This window comes from Lotus japonicus, chromosome 4 (assembly GCF_012489685.1).
Source record: "Lotus japonicus ecotype B-129 chromosome 4, LjGifu_v1.2".
Classification (NCBI taxonomy): domain Eukaryota; kingdom Viridiplantae; phylum Streptophyta; class Magnoliopsida; order Fabales; family Fabaceae; genus Lotus; species Lotus japonicus.
The window spans coordinates 70,522,566-70,542,878 of NC_080044.1; the positions used below are offsets into that span (position 1 = coordinate 70,522,566).

The following is a 20,313-nucleotide window of genomic DNA, read 5'->3' on the forward strand; positions in this document are numbered from 1 at the left end:
CCTTCGACTTGGACTGTGTTTACCAGAAAACAGAACACACATTCATTCCTTCATATGGATTTATGTATGTCACAAAAATATTCATTTTTAATTGATTTGTTTTTTGGAAAATCATTTTTAATTGATCTGAGACATGCATATTATTTTTTTTACAATTTTCATTATTAATAATTAGTGTTATAATTTTTAATCCTATCTTTCTGAATGTGATCTCATTATAAAACAATTAAATTCTTTCAATGTTAATAATTAATGCTAAGTGTGCTTCAACAAATAAAAATGCTAAGTGGTTACAATTAGAATTCATGTGTAGGTTCCACAATCTAATTTGTGAAAACAGATTATGTCATGGCTTCTGAACGCCATGATGCTCTTGATGAGGGGTTTGTTCTCCCAAGCATTGTTGAGATTAGGGAGTTGTAAGGAATGGTGGGTGTCCTTGAGGAGGATCCGTGCGAGTGTAACTTCTTGGCTGATTGCATTATTATAAGTTTGGAGCCAATTATGAGGGTGTGTGGGTTCTCGATGTGTTGTTCTTCAAGTTGGAGACTCTTATGTTGAGAGACTCTTTAAGCCATACGATCCAACGACTTTCCGATCGACCCACAACGATTTGCTCTTAAGTAGGCACCATAAGGGCGGCCAGCGTGACCTAGTTTAGGAACGGGTCACCCCAACTTAATTAATTGTCCAAGTGTTTTAGCGGTCTTACACAGGGCCAAGATAAACTACTTTAGCACGACGTCACCAAGCTGACTGTGCGCCCACAAGTTCACTTAAATGACTTTCCCATGCACTTGTATAGGCTCCGAACATGGACATCAAGTTCATAAATACAAGTTCCTATGTTCATTCATGTATCATATTATTCACTCTTAGCATTTCTTGAGTTCTTCTAAGACTCATGGATTCTATCTTTGATCATATTCTCTGACTTGAGCGTTAGAGTGACTTTTGTAGCTAGGTTCTCCGCCTCCTATGCTTGAGGTCAACATCATAACATTCTCGGGTCAGCCACAACGAAGCTCTAACACCGAAACAGTCCAAAATCCGGGAAGGACAAAAATAAATTCAAAAAACTTTAAGCTAGAAATTATCTCAAGCTAAGTAGTTCATTGAAAAGATACTAAACTTACCGAAATAAGCTTATTTACCAATCATTTTAAATGATTTTTTAAACTAGTAAAATAAATTTTAAGTTAATTAAAATAAAATTTTAAACGAGCTGAAATGTCTTCCAAACATTACATATTTTTTTTTCAAAAAAACTTGTTATATACCTACAAAATAGCTACATGTAAATGTGTGGAGAATTTGTCCTCTAAAATTTGCTATAAGTTTGCTGCAAGAAAATCTATGGCTTATTTACTCCTTAATTCATGCTATTGCTATATTCGCAGCTAATTTCTAATATTCCATAGCTAAACATGTTTGCTAGAAATCAAACTATATTGGTAAAAAGGACAAATGAGACAAAAAGGAATAGTATTTGGTTTGCCAATTAGGCATCTGATACTTGATTGGGACCAACTTCTGTTTGAACTTTGCACAATTAAATTCTCAGAGTGCAATGTTCCACCACACCCCTTACCTAATATATAATTTAAAATTATCAAATATAAGAATGTTGATTTTACATTTAAATTATAACCAGTTAAGAGCTCAAATCTTCAGAGTATAATCTCTTACTACTTTATAAAGACAACAGTGTAGCGTATGTAACACTCTATAATCTTTTTTAAAGTCAAAAGAAAATCCCAGGACTTGTTTAATTTGATTGACACTCTAATTGAAAACGACAAGCCAATTCCCAAAGAAACAAGCCAATGCAAAGGTTTCTTCACATATTAACAAATCATTAAGGAAAACACAAATTAAATAGAAAGAAACTAAAAAGGAGAAAGGGGATTAAAGAAGGAAAAACAATATGTCAAATGCAAATGATTGCCCATTGCATAATTCCCTTCAAAATTGGCACGATCATTACTTAGACAATCACGTTATCAATATCATCTTCAATGTTAGCTGAAACCTAACATCAAAGCATCGGCAGATGACTGAATTCAGTTCCAGGTTCCATCATGTCAGTGACCATAATATGTCAAATGCAATATTCAAATCTTGTAACCACTGCTTTATCTTCTTCAATTTATGGAAACTACAACAGTATTTGAGACGAAATAAATGATACATAAATGAGTACAATGGTCAATTACTATAAATATTTTTCTTATCAACAAAGTACTATCCCACTTGCATTGAGTTGAAACATTCATTGTACTTTATTTCAATATAATTCTTATTACTTATAAAAAAATAAAGTATTCCACAACTAATAGCTGTGAGACTAAACTTTCACTTTACTGTTAACTCATTACTCATTGGTAAGATGTTGACAAGTGATGAGTTTTTTCCATTTACAAGAGTTAAAAATTGAATCTTCAATCACTTAATGGATAAAGTGCTGAATCACTACGTCAATATAATATAAACTCGCTTACTCTAATTAACCTAAACATTTAATAACATGCCTCTCATTATAACATTCATCACCACAACTTCAAGCCTTCTGCTTTCACTATAACTTCAACATTCATTTTGGCGCTTTTTAGAAGAGCTTATTAAAATTTATTTTATATCATAAACTAGTGTTTATGAAACTTATGTAAATAATTTATGACATACATGTAAACTATTTTGAGTTTATTTTCATAAGATGTTCAAAATAGCTTATGAATTAGAGCTTATGCTAAATTTTAACTTATTTCAATAAATTTCTCAAAATAACTTATGCATAAACCTTTATGTGGTAAGTGTTTGTGGGCATGAAAACTTAATTAAGCTGTTTTTTCGAACGCACAACTTGTTTGGATGGAGATAATTCAAGGTTGCGGTAGTTATGTTAGCTCTTCCCCTTTTAGTTTTGCCAAAGAAAGCTAGTTCTTATATAAATATTAATAATCTATATTAAATCTGATGTATAGATGTTGCGATGTTGCACGTGAGAAATTAGTTTTTTTAAGAAATCATATGCACTTTAGTTTTCGTCCCTGAAAATGGGAATGTTGTCTCCGGCGCCACTGCATGTATTTGAGCCCATAATGAATCAAATCTAACAACAAAACTGAATATGAAAAGCCTAATACTGAAGGCTCATCAAGTGCCTCATTATGTTCAAAGGTGCTTCTTCCATCACCTTCTCCCAGAACCCTCGATCATCTGGTATGCAATGTAGAAAGTTTGAAACAAAACCCCCAAAAACTATCCATCTTTCTCACTCAGTATTATTAAACAAAAAATCAACAATTAAATTTGGTCAATAATAAGCTCTATTAAGCTTATAATTTGATATATAGTTTTTATTTTTTAAATAAAAGGACCGACACAATTTTTTGAACATCTTCACCTTCATCATAATAGGTTTGATTCCCTAAGTTGACGAAGGAATTATTAATACATGGTTTGCTGGCAAAAGTACGGCTACATCATGAAAATATTGATATCACAAAAGAACCACGTGGCAAACAAGTATTGGTAAAAGTTCCTTCAGTGGATTTTGCCGATACAATAATACACGTTGGCTTAAAAAATAATTACCTTTTTTCTCAAGATAAATAAAAGTTTCTTATCTCAAGAAAAATATTATGGTACTTCTATTGAATGAAATGTAAGAAAACTCTTTCGTAGCCTTACTAATGGTGGAATGAGAGATTAGTCTCATAGTTATCAGTAGTGAAAATATTTTATTTAATATTGTAAAAAAGGGTTATTGTTGTTCATGTCCTATTTTCATTTATAAAAAACAGAAAATAAAAAAAATAAAAACATGTTTGGTTGATAGTTTTAAAAAAAATTCATTAAAAAATATTTTACTATAAAATATTATAAAAATAGAAAAATAACTACATATAAGACTTCATAGATAAAAATAAAATTTTCTATATTTATTTATCATTTTAGCTCATTAAAATTACAACTGACCTCAAATTAGTTGAAATTATTAAGACTGTGTAATTTAAATTAAATCTTAACAGTTAGATTTTGAGTAAAATATATTTTTTCTTCAAAGTTTGTTAAAAGGGTAATGATATATACACACCTCTTTTTTTATACACTTCATTTCCACCTATTTTTATTTCTATCTCTCTCCTCTTATCATCTATCACATCTTATACTTTCTCACTCTTACTTTTTCTTTTCTTCCTATCTCTCTCTTCCTCCACCTTATTCCACCTCATTTTGAGGTGTGAATAAATAATTATTGTTGTTAAAATGATACTCCACTCAATTCTTGTCTAAAATATAATTTTTTTTCTTGTCTAAAATATACTTACCTTCACCCACTTTCAACTTTTGTAATGAAATATTAAAATTTATCTTAAAATTCGAATAATAGAGATAGAATTAGTGGCTGATTTTATAAAGGATGTTTTCAGGAGCATCATTAATTTGAATCCACCTATTTTATTGGCGAATATAAAATACTAGTTAAACTTTACAAGTATTAGTGACGAATTTTGGAGATGGAGTAAAATTTCGTCGTTAAATTAGAGGGATTTAAATCAATGACAAATTTTATGTCGAAAACAATCTCTTTATAAAATCAGTCACTAATTTTGTCAATGTTATTCATTATCCAAGAATTTTGTGACGAATTCTGATATTTTGTTGTGAAATTTAAATGGATTGATGCGAGTTATACATTTTAGACAAATCTTGAGAACATTATTTTACTCATAGATATAATATAATGTTTTTTTTTGTTACAGTAGGAAAAATAGATATAATATTATGTGATTGCATATATTGGTTGTTAATTACAAAAAAATTATATATATAATTATATGCTATTGACTAAAATTATAGCCTTTGAATATCATGTATCAATAGCAAATTTTAAAACAATTTAATAATTTTGCAGATAATGTAGATACATTTTATACAAATATAAATATTTAATTACATTTTATTATCTTACCATATTATGATAAAATAAAAAATGACAAAAAAGTATATTCAATAACAATATATACTATATACTAAAATGGTGGATTTTTGCTAAAAATATAATATATCTAATAAAAAAAACAGGTGGATATTAATCATAGAATAGTGCTAAATATTAAGACACAAGGGGTCCGAGCGTGACTGTCAAATCTACATATTCTCTCTGTGTTCTCTCTCTCTCTCTCTCCCTCTCTCGCTCAGAATTCACTTCCTCTGCAGATTCGTCTCCCCCTTTCAATCTCTGTCTCTTCTCCATCTCCATATAATGTTTCAGATTTCCAAGGTACGAACGATTCTTCATTCATTCATTCTAACAACAACAACTACTATATTATATTATTCTCACAATCTTCTTCTCAATCATTTATTTATTTAATTCAATCTTAATAAAAAAATAACAACATGGTTTGCTTCGATAAAATGTGAATTTTGTTCTCTAGTCCTTGTTTCTGCTAACTGATTGATTTTGTGATCTCCCTTTCACTCAGACATTGGTTTTATCACTACACCTTTCCTTCGTTGACCTCCTTCCTCATTCAACAAAAAATATTTACAGAAGATTTCTGCATTTGCAATTTAGTTAGAGGGTTTGTGATGCTTTGAAATCCACAATATCAAATGGGTTTTTTCATTTTTTGTTTTTCTTTGACCAAATTCCTTGTTTTCTCAAATTGATGTGAAATTTCGGATTTTTCTGAATTTAAAGTAATGAGAATCTGAGATTATTAAATGGGTTTTTTAGCTTTTCTGCAAATGTTTGTGAATGTTCCTTCTTTTTCATTTTTGTCTTTCGTAGTAATTTTGCTTGAAAAAGGTTAATGGAAACTTTTTCTGCAATAGTACATCATCTTCTCTGCATCACTGACTTTACTTTTGAATTTTTTTTTTGGTTTTTGAGATTCTGGTTTGGAACTCTGTGCTTTAGGTAGGTATTTCCTGAGGACATTAAAAAAGGTTCCTTTTATGGAAATGGGATCTGCTTTTTCCCATCTCATCATTAAAATATATATATAGTTATGTAGTAGCATCAATAAAAATAAAATAGTAGGAGTACTAATAGCAACAGTAGTAGTAATAATAATAGTAATTGATGCTTTATAATCTGATTCCTCTGGTAAAGTAACTCATGGTGGTCATGATTTTATACTACAGAGATTGTCTCATCTGCTTAATGTCCTAAACAATTCCAAAACTGCTTATGTTTTGTTTTGTCTCTCTGTTTTGGTTAGTGCAGGCAGGTATACACATAGGAGGATATGATTATGGATAGGTTTAAATTAAAATATTTTTATACACTTTCTTCTTCTTCATTACATTTTTTGTTTTTTTCTTCTTATCTTTTTCTTTATTTTGCCTCATGATGCAGGGGTGACTATTCTGACTTGGTTAAGCTTCTGAGTTCTGACTCACAGAAAAAATGGAGGGTGACACATTCTCTGGTGGTCTTGGCAATGGTAGTACCCAGGTTGTTGATGGCAAGATCTTGCAGACATTTCAGAAAAGCTTTGTTCAAGTCCAGAACATCTTGGATCAGAACCGGGTACTCATCAATGAGATAAACCAGAATCATGAGTCTAAAGTCCCTGACAATCTCAGTAGAAATGTTGGACTTATTAGGGAGCTCAATAACAACATCAGAAGAGTGGTTGACCTTTATGCGGATCTTTCAAGTTCCTTTACCAAATCCATGGATGCTTCTTCTGAGGGAGATTCCACTGGTGCTGTGAGATCAGATGGGAAAGCTGGCCACAAACGACTCAGGCCTGCTTAGGGAGGAGTTTGTTTTCTTTTTCCTCAATTTTTTGTTTTGTTTGGTGGGAGATGCACATCACAATTGTGCAGAGGGTTAGATAGAAGATTAGGTTTAGTGCATGTTTGAAAATCATTCGGCAAATGATTGTGAAATCAGAATTGATTCTGATGAGAAGCTCAAGTGAATAGCTTCTGTATGTCAGAATGGATTTTGAAGAAATAGAAAATGATCCAAACATAACATGCTATCAGCTCAAGTTCTCTTGTATTACAGAGCTTTCTTTACTCTTTAGCTTCTCAATTATTGCTTATGCTTCAAATAAATAAATAAAAAATGATTTTCCAGAATTCCTCTGATTATAACCTTGTAACTGTGGATCTAATGGAAATCAAACATATTTTGTGTTACTAATTTAACCAATGCTGCTGTAATTCAAAAGGTGAATAAATATGCCTTTTCTTCCCCATTCAATGTGACTGTTTTTCCATTCGGTGGTGAAATAAAATCACAGTGAACAGAAACAACTTTCCTTGAATTTTGTGGTTGTCCCGCGATTTCTGCATTACCTTTGTTTTCCACCTTGAGTCCAAACATGCACTCAGTTGAGCTTGAACATGTGACAGAATGTAATGTAATTTAATGGGCCTTTTCTCTTTTATCTGGTTTTTGTTTGCTGAGGGCTTTTAGCTTTGCTAAACTTTTTATGAGTTTCTGCTTGTCAAAAGGGCTAAAGGGTGTTCAAAATTATCCTCTGTGCAACTTCAACCAAAATGTTGTTCCCAATTATGACTTTACTCAAGAACTGAGACTCTGAGAGTGAGAAGGTTTGCAGAGTTGCAGTTACTGTTTTAGGCCTATTCACATGTATTCTTTACCAAGAAAACTCTACCTGGTTTTTTCTGTTCATTTGTTTCCCTGTGGGTGTGACAACTGAGAACTAAAAACTGCTTACATATGTGTGAAGATGCTCTGAAACAGATGGTAGAAAGTAGCTTTGGATATTTAGATAAAAATGTCTTTTCGGTTCCCAATCACTCACCACCACAAGAACAGAATCTCAGATAAACGATGATGTGCTTTTGACTATTTTTTTTTTCAGTTTCTTACCCTCAATGACTAGTGTTCTCAGCTGCAGATATGTGTGTGAATAGTGACTCCCAATAACAGGACAAAGGGTCCCAAAGGTTCTCTTTTAGGATGAAACTGAACTTCTCCATGCTTATCCCTTCCTACTTAGTTTTTTCTCTTTTACTTTCCAATTTCCCCCCTCCTTTTTATTCTCTTTATGAAATTCATGTCCTATATGACAACCTTCTAGTTGATACTTGACAATTCCTTGTTTGATTGCTCAGATGTCTTTGTTGGTGGACCCTGTTTATGGCATCCTTATTTCATGATCTTAGAAGAGAGGCCCCCACCTCAGTGATTGCTGACGATGGCCTCTTTCTGGTTTAGATTTTGCACATTGAAGGAGTGGACCTCTTCTTTCTGTGTAAGATTGATCACTTTGTCAATCATCTCCATTCATAATAAATTGACTTACTAGGATCTAGCTACAATTGTTAGACCATCATTCGTCCATGACTCCATGGCTTTCTTGGACTGTCACTTACAAATTCAATATTACATGTACATATAATAACATAATTATGAAGCTTTCATGTACAAGATGCTGTAGTTACTCTCAAGCCAATGTAAAATAGTTTTTCTAGAAGATGTCAAATTCTTATGGAGAGGTTCATGGAAGATGACAAATTCCTATATAGAAGCATTCATTAACACATGGGGCAGACTATTAGATATTTTTTTTCCAAACCGGGTATCCACCACCGACAATCGACTAATTCCTTTACCACGGGTGCTAGTAATAAGCAGTAAGCTAATGACCTTAAATTGTACTTCATTTATATAGACAATGATCAAACACTAATCTCATGATTCAGAACTGAGGTGAACAATCACTATGTCACACCTCGTAGTTGGGCAACATATTAGATTAGTTGGTAATGTATTGAGTCATTCAAATATTGAGCCTAATCAGAAGTATAGGACACTGCTGCCTATGCTTCTACATGATAAAATTGATTCTGAAAAAAAAAAAGAGAATTAAACACATGCTATGAAATTAGGTTTGCAAATGCAAGGGGCTTTACAAACATAAGCTGAATCCAATCCCAGAAAAGAAAAAATCCATAGTACTTGTCGGCAAATGCATCAAATAAGTAAGCATCCCATGTTTGAGGAAACGATCAAGGGCTTGAATATCCCATACTATAAAAAAATGGATTTGGTCCCTAACCAAGCCAAGACAAATTAGACATTGTGCAGTACATAACATGTGAGTAGGGAATCTACTTTTGCTTTTCTTTCCCTTGGAAAGAACCTCAAGTCTAGCTATTTATTTTAGAATAATGAAACTTGTAGATATGTACATCATTGGTTGGACTTGGACCCAATTAGAGTTATCCAACTATAATAATCTAGAGTAATGATATATACACACCTCATTTTTAAAACACTTTATTTTCACCTCTTTTTGTTTCTATCTCTCTCCTCCTCTTATCATCTATCACATCTCATACTTTCTCTCCCTTACTTTTTCTTTTCTTCCTATCTCTCTCATCATTCCACCTCACACACCTCAAAAGAGAAGTGTGTGAGTAACATTATTCATTAATCCACGTCCCATGCCGGAAATGTTTAATCATGGCCAAATGACACTTTTTATAATAATAATTTGACGATAATATTTAATAGGCAGAGACTATTTGCGCCTCCCTGTTTTGCTAAGTCCGCCATCTCTTTTTTTAAAAATTCCAACAATGCCCTTAGTAAAAAAACATAAAAAGGTAATATTTTATTTTTACTTCCCACACACCATCTCTTTCTTCCTCCTCATCCTCCTCTTAATCCTCTACTCCCAACTTCTTTTGAGTGATCTCAAGTCAAGAATAGAAGCTTACCCATATAAGTTTTTACCTTTTTTCGAGCTTTTTTTCAGCTTTTTTTAGCTTTCATCGCGATTTCGCGACTTTCCGACGTAATTGGTTAGTCCCGCACTTAAACATGCGGTAGTGAAACAAATTACATGCTCCCGCTAACATAAGTGCGGAAGTGGTAGCGGAAGTGAAAAACTTAGTCATTTCAATCGTGTTAAGGTCTGGTACTGCTACCTAAATAAAATTGATTTTTCCGCACTTAAAAGTGCGGAACGTGATGTGTTGGAATAATAGTTCCGCAGTTTAAACTGCGGAAGGCAAATTCAAAGAGAATTCAGAGAGAATTAAAAAAAATTGACTATCCGCAGGCTAACCACACTTAAACATGCGGTAGTCATAAAACCTGTCCGCAGTTTAAAGTGCGGGCAAGTCACGAAACATCCTCCCATGACAGAATCAAATCGAGGGACTGAATGAAGACACAGAATACAACCTCCCATGGTTAATGTGGGTTTGAGAGACTTGATTTTGTGAGGGTTGAAAATTTTGAAATTGGGTTGGAGAGGAAGAGGGGTTATACGGTTGAAAGAGGGGGGAGGGTTTGTAGGGAAAGATAAGGTAGTTTTTTTTTTAATTTAAATTACTGAAGGGTATTTTGGTATTTTTTCAGTTTTGGGGATGGCGCACTTAGCAAAATAGGAGGCGCAAATAGTCACTGCCTATTTAATATGCGATCATCCTTTTCACCCCTCTCATTCTTTTTATCTTTAATAAAGCTAAGCTCCAATAGATTGATACTTAAGAAAGACACTCACATATATACTGTTTTGAAAATTGCATACTTTAAGAATATCAATCAACTTTCCGATGTTGACATCACTTCTGTTTAATTTGGTGACAAGTAAGGGGAAAAGTTGCGTTTGGGTGATTCTATATATGGGATGGTTTGGTACAAGGATTATGTCTCATTGAAGTTTCACCTGGCCAGCATGTATCCAAACTTATCTGTAGTTTAATTTTCCCTTAAGAAAAAGGACATAATTATGTGTGCCTAATCGCATGTGAATGCTTATTTAGTCTTCAAAACCTGAAGTGCTCATTATTAGAATCTCTTTTTTTTGTTGAACCAACTCATTATTAGAATCTCAATCTCCACCAAATTAAGTTGCTATTAATTCTTTCAAAAAAAAAAGTTGATAATAAGTGTTTTGATTTATTCATATTTCACTTTATCTTTCATCTTATTCTTATTACATCATTTATCATATTTTTTTTATAGACAAATGTTACTATGTTAGTTGTTAATCAATCTTCAAGATTAAGGTATATCCCTTAATCAAACAACCAACAACAAGATTAAAGTCTATCCCCTTAATCAAACAACCAACAAAAAGTTTAAGGTCAATTCCCTTAAATCTAACAAACAACAACAAGATTAATTCCATTCATTTTCCAACAAACAACATATTCAATCTTCCGCCCAACAAACGATAGTAAACATATCAAGACAAAGACCAACAAATCAATACAACACCTTGAACACACTCATCTCACATATCATGCAAGAAAAAGAAAAAAACACACAGACGCACGCACTAGACAGAAGTTACCCTTACCATGGCCGAAAGAATAGCTTTACTATGCCTGAACTCAATCTTACACGTCAACCCTTGATTCAATGGAGGAAAATAAAAGCCTGATCAATAGGGAGGAAGGAGAAGGGTTCGTCCAACGCAAGCAAAATTGGCACTTGAGTTTGATGTTTCTCAAGTGTATTTTTGGGTAAGGGCAGCAGCTTCCAAAGGTGTGTGAATTTTCCCTTTACTAAGACCCCTATTTATAATAAAGCGCAAATCCTAGCCCAAAACCTCTTAAAAGTTCGTGCTCATCATCTATTAAGGGGGAAGATTTCATTTTTTAACAACCTAACACTCCTAGATAGAATTTTGGTTTTATTTGCTAGCTAAATCTTCAAATTCTGAGATAGAATCTTAACTGATTTATATTAAAAATTCCAAAACAAATCAAACTTAAATATAAACACTTTTAAAAGTGAAAATAATTTTAAATAGATTATTTAGTAAAGTGAATTTATAAAAATAAGAAATAAAAAAATAATGAAATGAGTTGAAAACTATAAAGACACTTGTGTATGCTAGACTGATTCATTCCCAGCTTGTTGTGGAGTTGATTAAGTCAGGGCCCTCCTCGTCATGTGTATGCCTCGCTTATTTGGGATGTTAAGGACCTTTTGGAGAGGTCATGGCGAATCGAGCTGATTCATACGCTTCGTGAGGAAAATGATTGCCCAAATTTTGGACTAAGCATGGAGCCACCCAGAATGTTGGTCTGGTTTTCATCTCTTCCCCGCTTGAGGGTTTGGGTAGCTTGTTGTTAGCTGATGCACTAAGTGTCTCCTTTGTGAGGCCCTAGTCTTTCTTGTTTGTTCTTTTTGTTTTCTTTCTTTTTTTATTGATGTTCCTTACCAAAAAAATATAAAGACACATGTTACAATATTATTAGAACACATCATTAAAGAGTATATTATGGTCATTTAAACTGGCCTCTGTGCCGTCTGCTTCTTCTTAATTGATTTGGCTTTTAAGTTCAAAAAAAATATTATGGTCATTTAAACACCCCTCAAATCATAATGTTATTATTTTCTTCCAGAATTTATACTTAAAGAATGAATAAAAAAGCTTCAACTCTTTTTTTTTTGGTAAACCTTCAACTTTTATAATGATATTTTTAATTCCATTTATATTCGTCGGCCCAAAAAAGCTGGCCCAGTCCACTACCCCTATTGCATTTCATTTCAAAAACCCCGGGCGTGTAAAGCATTGATCTCTACGCTCCACTCTCTCCCTCCAAAAACTCTCTCTCCTCTAACCGCTTCACAATCGGAGCATGGCGGTGAATCTGACGGCAAATGCAATTCCGGCGATTGTTTCCGGCGACCTGAACTTGAAGCCGCTGTTGCAGGTTCTCGATATCAAGTTGATTTCCAACAGCAAGCAGCAGGAGCGGTACCGCATTCTGCTTTCCGACGCCGTTTCCTCTCAGCAAGCCATGCTCGCCACTCAGCTCAACGATCAACTCCGAGCCGGACTAGTCAAGAGAGGTTCAATCGTTCAACTGATCGAGTATATTTGCAGTCCTATTCAGAATCGCAAGTGAGCTTCTCATTCATGCACTTGATTTCGTGTTTGATTACTGCAATTATGGTTCAATACTTCAATGTATCACATGATGTTTTAGGATTTTGATTTTGTATGGAAAATTCGATTTATCTGGAATTGGAATTTGAATCTGGTAGAAATTCAGATCTAATTGCATTACATTAGATAAGTTGTGTTGTGATTACGGTTTTGAGGTCTGATACTGGTTGATGCGGCTCGTAATCACTGATCCACTGCCTGTCATGAGTGGTGAGATGTTGCAGGCTGCATCATGTTGATGAATGATGCAGACAGTGATTTGAAACCCTTAGGTATGGTTTTAATAGCAGCTCTTTGGTTCAATGAGGTTGATATTGTTTAAAATAATTTTTTCAAATGCTTTATCTTCCTTCTGGAAACAGAACTTGGCTTCATTTTGGGGAAAAGTGTGAGTAGAAGGACATTCAGATTTTTAGCAAGAGTCCAATCATTTTGGTGAAGATATTCTCACTTCAGTGAAGTTGCATTGTTCATACAAGGCATCTTATGCACTTAATGTCACTGATAAATCTAAAATGTACATGAATTTTAGGTCTCTTGGTTGAAAAGAGACGATAATCTAAAAAAAAATGTAAGAAAAAGCCTTGCAGTGTTTCATGCAATTTTTGGTCAGTCCTTTAGCTTATTTAGAAATTTGTCTCTGAATGATTAGTGTAAATGGCGAGAACAAGTGAACTACCTCAGGCAGGCCAGTTTTTGGCAGGACCTAAACACTTATTGTTGAAATGTTTGATTGTTTGTGTGATGCCTGAACTTTACATGTTGCAGAATGAACCTAGCCTCTAACAATAGGTTTTTCCTGTAAGATATATATACTTTTTTTCATCAAACTCTATAAAATTAAGAGTATTAAGGATTTATATACTTGAAACAGTTGCTTGTCTTGCTGATTGTGGTATTGATGTAAAATAAGGCCTTGTGCTCCTTGTGCAGGATAATCGTGGTGCTCAACATGGAAACTATAATATCAGATTATGAGATCATTGGAAATCCAAAATTATTTGTGGAAACTGATTTCCCAAATCAGGAAGCATTGCCTAATAACAAAATGCAGAACCCATCCAGGAGTAACAGTTATCATCTGCCTGCTCAAAATGCAAGTTGTAATATGCAGAATTTCAAGCCTACTGTTCAACCTCCATACCAACCACCACCATTTTACAAAGGTCATGGTGCGATTGTGAGAAATGAGGCCCCAGCACGTGTTATTCCAATAGCTGCTTTAAACCCTTATCAAGGTCGGTGGGCTATCAAAGCAAGGGTAACTGCAAAAGGGGATCTGCGCCGCTATAATAATGCTAAGGGAGATGGAAAAGTCTTCTCATTTGATCTCCTTGACGCTGATGGAGGTGAAATACGAGTAACTTGCTTTAACACGGCTGTTGATCGTTTCTATGATGTAATAGAGGTTGGTAGAGTTTACTTGATATCCAGAGGTAACTTGAAACCTGCACAGAAGAACTTCAACCATTTGAAGAATGAATGGGAAATACTTTTGGATTTGTCATCAGCTGTTGAACTTTGTCCAGATGAAGATGGTTCTATACCTAAACAGCAATTCTCCTTTAGGTCTATCAGTGATATTGAGAATGCTGACAGCAACTCCATACTTGATGTCATTGGGGTTGTGATATCTGTGAAACCATCAGTTCCCATCTTGAGGAAGAATGGAATGGAAACTCAGAGAAGAATTTTGAATCTAAAGGACTGTTCTGGAAGGAGTGTTGAGCTAACCCTTTGGGGTGAGTTTTGCAACAGGGAAGGGCAGATGTTGCAAGAGATGATGGATGCTGGCTTTTTCCCCACTCTGGCAGTCAAAGCTGGGAAAGTCAATGACTTCAGTGGGAAATCTATAGGGACTATTTCTTCCACACAGCTTTTCATAAATCCAGATTTCTCTGAGGCACATAGCTTAAGAGAGTGGTATGATCGAGTGGGAAAAGATTCTGCTTCCCTGTCAATTTCTAAGGACATTATACCTGGAGGACCTAAGAATGATGTACGTAAAACTGTATCTCAGATCAAGGATGAAGGACTTGGGCGGTCAGAAAAGCCTGATTGGATGACACTGAGGGCAACAATATCTTTCATCAAGACAGATACATTTTGTTACACAGCTTGTCCTTTGATGATTGGAGATCGACAGTGCAACAAGAAAGTGACTAGATCAGGAAACAGATGGCAATGTGATAGGTGCAACCAAGAGTTTGATGAATGTGACTACCGCTATCTTCTCCAAGCTCAAATTCTGGATCATACTGGAATAACCTGGGTAACTGCTTTCCAGGAAACAGGGGAAGAGATTATGGGTTACCCTGCAAAGGAGCTGTACATGTTGAAGTATGAACAGCAGGATGATGAGAAGTTTGCTGGAATAATCAAGAGTAGACTCTTCAACCAATTTGTTTTCAGGCTGAAAATCAAAGAGGAATTGTATGGTGATGAACAGAGGGTGAAGGTCACAGTAATGAAGGCAGGTGAGGTGAGTTACTCTTCAGAGAGTGGTTACATGCTTGATTTGATTTCAAAGTTCAAAGTTTAACAGGCAAAAACTTAATTTGGGTTCCACATCTTTCTTCTTTCACTCTACCACGCACTATTAGTTACAAGTTAACATAGAATTGGTCTTTAGTGGCTAAGTTACCGTGTCATCTGTTACTGGATACCCATTGCTTGGTTCAAGTTCCAGATTTTCTCTGGCGTACATGCCTTCATATCCCATAGTTTATAATATTTTACAATAAGTGTTTTATAATGTAAGCTCATGTATCCATGACATATGTGTTGGATTTTCACTATAATTCTTGCTTTCTCTTATTTTTTTGTTCACTATGTTCATACTCCATATGCCATAATGCCCAATTTGTTGGATTATATCAAAATGGTTTCTATCTATCTTAAGTCAACTTGTTGATTTCGTTAATGCAATATGTTTCTGTGATGTGCCAAAATGGAAATTACATTGTAAGAAATGGAAAGTTCTGCTGCTCAAGTGGAGCCCAAGAGTCACAGATTACATACACATAACAGAGATTTCACCACTAAAGAACACACAGTTATACAAATACTTATCATGATAACAGAAAGTCTAACAACCCCGGGTGGGAATCAGAATTTCCTCAGCTTCGCTTAACAGGGTCGAAATTGGAGACACCAATCACAGCACCAACAATGGCTACAGCCACAACGCCACCGGCGGCGATGCTGAGCAAGAAGTTCTTCAGAGAAGGTGAAACAGAAGCAGCTTCAGCCACGTCCGGAGCCATCATCTGAGCTGTCAATGCAGCTGCTGTCAGCCCTGTCACAACTTTCTCTTTCATGGAGGAGGATGCCTTCACTTGAAACCTCCCGTTGGGTTTTGATGCTGCCACACCCTTTGAAGGCCGCAGAGGCAATGGTGCCTTCAAGAATGCCTCAGAGCTTGGCACCACCCTCTTCTGGCCGGCGTAGGTTGGTGGCAGAGCCATAGAAACAGCAGAGGTTGAAGCCATTCCTTTCACCTGGTACTTGCTTTCCCTGCTAGTGCTAGTTGCTCACTTGGTTGAAGAATGGGGAGATGAATGTGGTGCGTATCTGTTTTGAGAGAGGCGACGGTGGAGATAGGAGGACAATTAGAGGTGCATGTTTTTGGCATATTTTGCCTATCTATCTCTGATGTGGCAGCTTCTCCATTGGAAATCGATGGATAAGGTTATCTTATTTGACCAATCACCACTTATTGCGTTGAAAGTATAATCTGTGGTCCTCGATTGGGTTTCTATCATGTCTTCCGGTCTTTTTGAGCCTTTTTTGGGCTTTTAGGTGTTATGTGCTTACTAGTGTTTGGGCTTAGTAGAAGTCTGCTTCATACAGCCCAAAATTCTTATTTCTTCAAGGCACCATTGCCTTCTTGTCTTCTCCATATATTTAGGAGAAGACGATGGCTTCGGTGGGACAGTAAGTTTGATGACACACCATGGTACACATAAATTTTTTGATTGTGAAGACAGTAATACCCTTAATTTACAACCACCAAAATACCCTTGACTTCTCTCTCCACTACAACACCAAACTCACTACAGTACGATTGCCATATTGTTGTCTGGGGTTTAGCTAGTCCATTAAATTTCATCAACAACTGAATATGTGTGTGTGAACTCGTTTATGATGAGAAAGTGAGAAACAAATAAAAAACAAATTTAGTAAACCCAGAAAGCTTGAGATTGTTCAGCACATTCACAAAAATTCATTGTTCGTGTTTTAAAGATAGAGGCATTAACATGGCAGATCTGCAAAGCTTTAACCGTTTACACAAATATTCACTAACATTTATAGATCTCTATAATCAGATCTGCAAAGATCCAAGAACAGAAAAAAGGAAAACAAAAAACAACACACCAGAGAGTGGCACGCCCCCAACCCTAACCCATGAGTCCATGACTACAAAGCAGAAGAAACAAGCCCAAATGCCTCTGTATTTTATCCTAACATAAGAAGAATCAATAAGTAACACCAAGACTTGAGCATGGTTGCGCTCCAAGCATGGTAACAGAGGTAGGAGGAGATGGAACTTCAGATGAAAATGGTGGGGTAAATGGGTAATATGAGTAATGGATATTTTTGTAATTTAACACTTTAACTCCAATCAATCTTAGCTGTTCAATTTTAAAATTAATATATCTAAGGGTTACTATCCAACTACACCACCATGTGACAATTTTCACCTGTTCCACCGAAGCCAACACCATATATTTATCAACATCCTTATTGGAGATAGACACTATTACAAGGTGGGGTCAACCCCTTTGGGGGTCCTTTCCTTGTTTGGGTGTTTTCTCCCTTTTTAGGAGGTTTCTTATTCTCCAATGCAAGATTTTTCCCTACACATTAGGTAGGTTCTCTACTATAATGAGTGGTTTTCTACCCAAAATAAGTGGAATTTCTTTTTGTCTAGTGAAAGCCTTTTTCTCTTTCCTTCCCTCCTCCACCATTTCGCAGCCACCACTAGAACTCACTATCAACGGCAAGGCCACTAACCACCTCGCGACACCACCCTCAGCCACTAAAAGTATAGAGTACAATGACATGATTAAAAATTTGGTTGTCATTGCACTCTGAAGTATTGAGTACATGGCATAATTAAAAGTTTGTTTCCATCAAACATGCTAGTAGTAGTAGATCTACATGACGCTAGAAGCCTAGAATATCACTGTCAAGGCAAAATAAGCTTAAAATTGGATTAACAAGCTATTTGGAGGATATTTGTATTTTGGATTTCAATGTTGTATTGTTTATTTAGTGGTCTTGCTTGTTTTTTCTCTCTTTTTCCGGCATGTCATGTTTTCTCGTCGACAAGCATGCTAGTTTAGGTTGTAATGAATATTTGTGATGTTATGGTGTAGTGCTCTCTGATGTTTCAGTAGGTGTCGTTTGACTTGGCTTTATCCTTGCAAATTGTGTAATCGTTGCCTAGTTGTTAACTGGTGAATAAAAACAATTCTGCTTTCTCAATGGATACAAAACAGGGTCTATATACTAATAAGTAATTCCAAACTATATTATTCTTTTCTTCAATGATAACATAACCACCACGGCATCTAGACTAACTACTTTGCATTAACTTAGTAAAAATTGATTAATAATTGTATCATTTAGGCCTCTAGCTGATAGATTGTATTGCTTCTACTACATATTCTCCAACTTGTTCTTCTCTTAATTTTGGATGCCTATCCACACCAAACAAGAAATGGGTGATTTCAAAGGCTTCTTGACAGTGTCACCTCCTCCCTCTCCCTCTCCCTCAGATAACTCGAGACTGGCCATATTATGTTATGGCCTAGTAGTGGTGGGAACTGCAGCCATAGTATTAGCCGTATACAGCCTCATCATCATCAAACGGAGAGGGCGGCGCCACTTGCAATCACAGCCAATTAGGTTGGTTGAGGTGGTAACAGCAAGTAGCAGCACTGAGAACTCCCAAACGAGCTTCCTCTCAAGCTTCAAGTACAAGAAAGAAGCTGCAGAAAAAGAAAATGGTGTTGGTGGGGATGATGATTATGAATGCCCAGTTTGCCTATCAGCTTATGAAGAAGGGGAAGAGGTAAGGAAGCTTCCACGGTGCAAACACTGCTTCCACGCTCCGTGCATTGATATGTGGCTTCACTCTCACTTCGATTGCCCAATTTGCAGAACACCTGTAAGGACATTCTGTCATATCCCGCCGGAGAATTCTCGGCACAGGTTGGTGGAATCCGGTGGTGTCTCAGTTTGATTGCTGGGAAGTGGGACCGGTGGATCCTTTGGAACTTTCTCAACAAGGAACAGCCACATAAAGCAGCCAACTTTGGATATCTTGTATGTGACAAAAGAGGACCAACACAGAATAATTTTTCTTTGTAATATGATATGCATGTCTAATTTTTTTCACTCATGTGTTCATCTGGATTTTGATTCATTATCATTGTAGAACTATACTATTGACTTAAGAGAGTATAAATAAGATTGTATTTATTTTTAATTTTAATGATTAAGATCTCATACCGCCATATGTGCATTTTAAACTATGCTTATTCACACTAAGGCGATGATAAGTCTCTCTTAGAGATCACTTTACATGTTTCGCACATAAGCAAAGCACACCCTGATACTTCCCTAGATCATACTATGTTGCTCATTTTTGGAAACGATGAAGTTTTTTTCAATATTAACTTTTTGCTTTTTCAAAACAAAACAAAAAAATATTTACTTTTTTCTCCATAAGACCTTTAGTTATATCAAATCCATTTGCTTGCTCGATGCTATCAAAAAAACTTTCAGGAAAGAACAATGTGTAAGTATGATTTAGTTTCCGGATAGACCTACATGTAGACTTATAGTTGTTGGGCCCAAAGATCAAATTGGATGAATAATTTTATTTAGTTTTAATTAAGTAATTTGTAATTGGTTATTTTAGCTTCTTATGCAGTTTATAGGGTAACATAGGGATGGAAGTATATCAGGCTGCCGACAGTGGCATATGGCCTAGCCTACATCAGACCCAGACTAGGCCAAATTAATATGTAAACAAGGTTAAGGCTTTTTGAAAAGACTTTTTAGTTAAAAAGACCAAGCTTATGCCACGTAGAAAGTCTTGTAAGCTTAACAGACCGATCTATTTAAAAAATAATTTTATTTTATTATTTTTACATTGAATTTCTATTATAATATCTCAAAATTACCTACTTATTGACTTATTTATATGTTTAAGCATGTTAGACAATATAATTATTTAATCATATAAACATTTATAGATAGAGACTGATGACTTTGACGATATAATGATATTGATATTATCATATATTTTCTCGTTAGCTATAAGTTTGTTGACATGTTTATAAATAGATTTCTTGATATATTTGAATGTTATATGATAATTCAA

At 35.0% G+C, this 20,313-nt stretch overlaps 4 protein-coding genes across 6 annotated transcripts; 3 read left to right on the plus strand and 1 right to left on the minus strand.

The window, feature by feature from the left end:
• Nucleotides 1-5,130: 5,130 nt before the first annotated feature.
• Nucleotides 5,131-7,107, plus strand: LOC130715146 (protein ELF4-LIKE 3-like). Of its 3 annotated transcripts, none has more exons than XM_057565199.1 (2): nucleotides 5,131-5,290; nucleotides 6,374-7,107. In XM_057565199.1, the coding sequence occupies exon 2, from the start codon at nucleotides 6,425-6,427 to the stop codon at nucleotides 6,776-6,778; it is 354 nt and encodes a 117-aa protein (XP_057421182.1). In that variant the 5' UTR covers nucleotides 5,131-5,290; nucleotides 6,374-6,424; the 3' UTR covers nucleotides 6,779-7,107. The 3 variants fall into 3 exon arrangements, with proteins under 3 accessions (XP_057421182.1, XP_057421183.1, XP_057421184.1); XM_057565200.1 differs by lacking the exon at nucleotides 5,131-5,290 and adding an exon at nucleotides 5,349-6,277; XM_057565201.1 differs by lacking the exon at nucleotides 5,131-5,290 and adding an exon at nucleotides 5,349-6,245.
• A 5,429-nt stretch (nucleotides 7,108-12,536) lies between these two features.
• LOC130714861 (replication protein A 70 kDa DNA-binding subunit A-like) lies at nucleotides 12,537-15,707 on the plus strand. Its single transcript, XM_057564831.1, has 2 exons — nucleotides 12,537-12,872; nucleotides 13,851-15,707. Exons 1-2 carry the CDS (start codon nucleotides 12,607-12,609, stop codon nucleotides 15,457-15,459), a joined length of 1,875 nt encoding a protein of 624 aa, XP_057420814.1. The 5' UTR covers nucleotides 12,537-12,606; the 3' UTR covers nucleotides 15,460-15,707.
• A 153-nt stretch (nucleotides 15,708-15,860) lies between these two features.
• On the minus strand, nucleotides 15,861-16,557 carry LOC130714862 (uncharacterized). Its single transcript, XM_057564832.1, has one exon. It carries the CDS (start codon nucleotides 16,406-16,408, stop codon nucleotides 16,037-16,039), a length of 372 nt encoding a protein of 123 aa, XP_057420815.1. The 5' UTR covers nucleotides 16,409-16,557; the 3' UTR covers nucleotides 15,861-16,036.
• Nucleotides 16,558-17,835: 1,278 nt separating this feature from the next.
• LOC130713576 (uncharacterized) lies at nucleotides 17,836-19,419 on the plus strand. The gene is made up of 2 exons (XM_057563349.1): nucleotides 17,836-18,996; nucleotides 19,086-19,419. The coding sequence occupies exons 1-2, from the start codon at nucleotides 18,619-18,621 to the stop codon at nucleotides 19,293-19,295; spliced, it is 588 nt and encodes a 195-aa protein (XP_057419332.1). The 5' UTR covers nucleotides 17,836-18,618; the 3' UTR covers nucleotides 19,296-19,419.
• Nucleotides 19,420-20,313: the final 894 nt, after the last annotated feature.

Coding starts and splice junctions, on each gene's coding strand:
- LOC130715146 (XM_057565199.1), top strand. CDS start 6,425: ATGGAGGGTGACACATTCTCTGGTGGTCTTGGCAATGGTAGTACCCAG.
- LOC130714862 (XM_057564832.1), bottom strand. CDS start 16,408: ATGGCTTCAACCTCTGCTGTTTCTATGGCTCTGCCACCAACCTACGCC.
- LOC130714861 (XM_057564831.1), top strand. CDS start 12,607: ATGGCGGTGAATCTGACGGCAAATGCAATTCCGGCGATTGTTTCCGGC. Junction 12,873..13,850: donor AGTCCTATTCAGAATCGCAA/GTGAGCTTCTCA, acceptor CTCCTTGTGCAG/GATAATCGTGGTGCTCAACA.
- LOC130713576 (XM_057563349.1), top strand. CDS start 18,619: ATGCCTATCCACACCAAACAAGAAATGGGTGATTTCAAAGGCTTCTTG. Junction 18,997..19,085: donor CTTATGAAGAAGGGGAAGAG/GTAAGGAAGCTT, acceptor CCCAATTTGCAG/AACACCTGTAAGGACATTCT.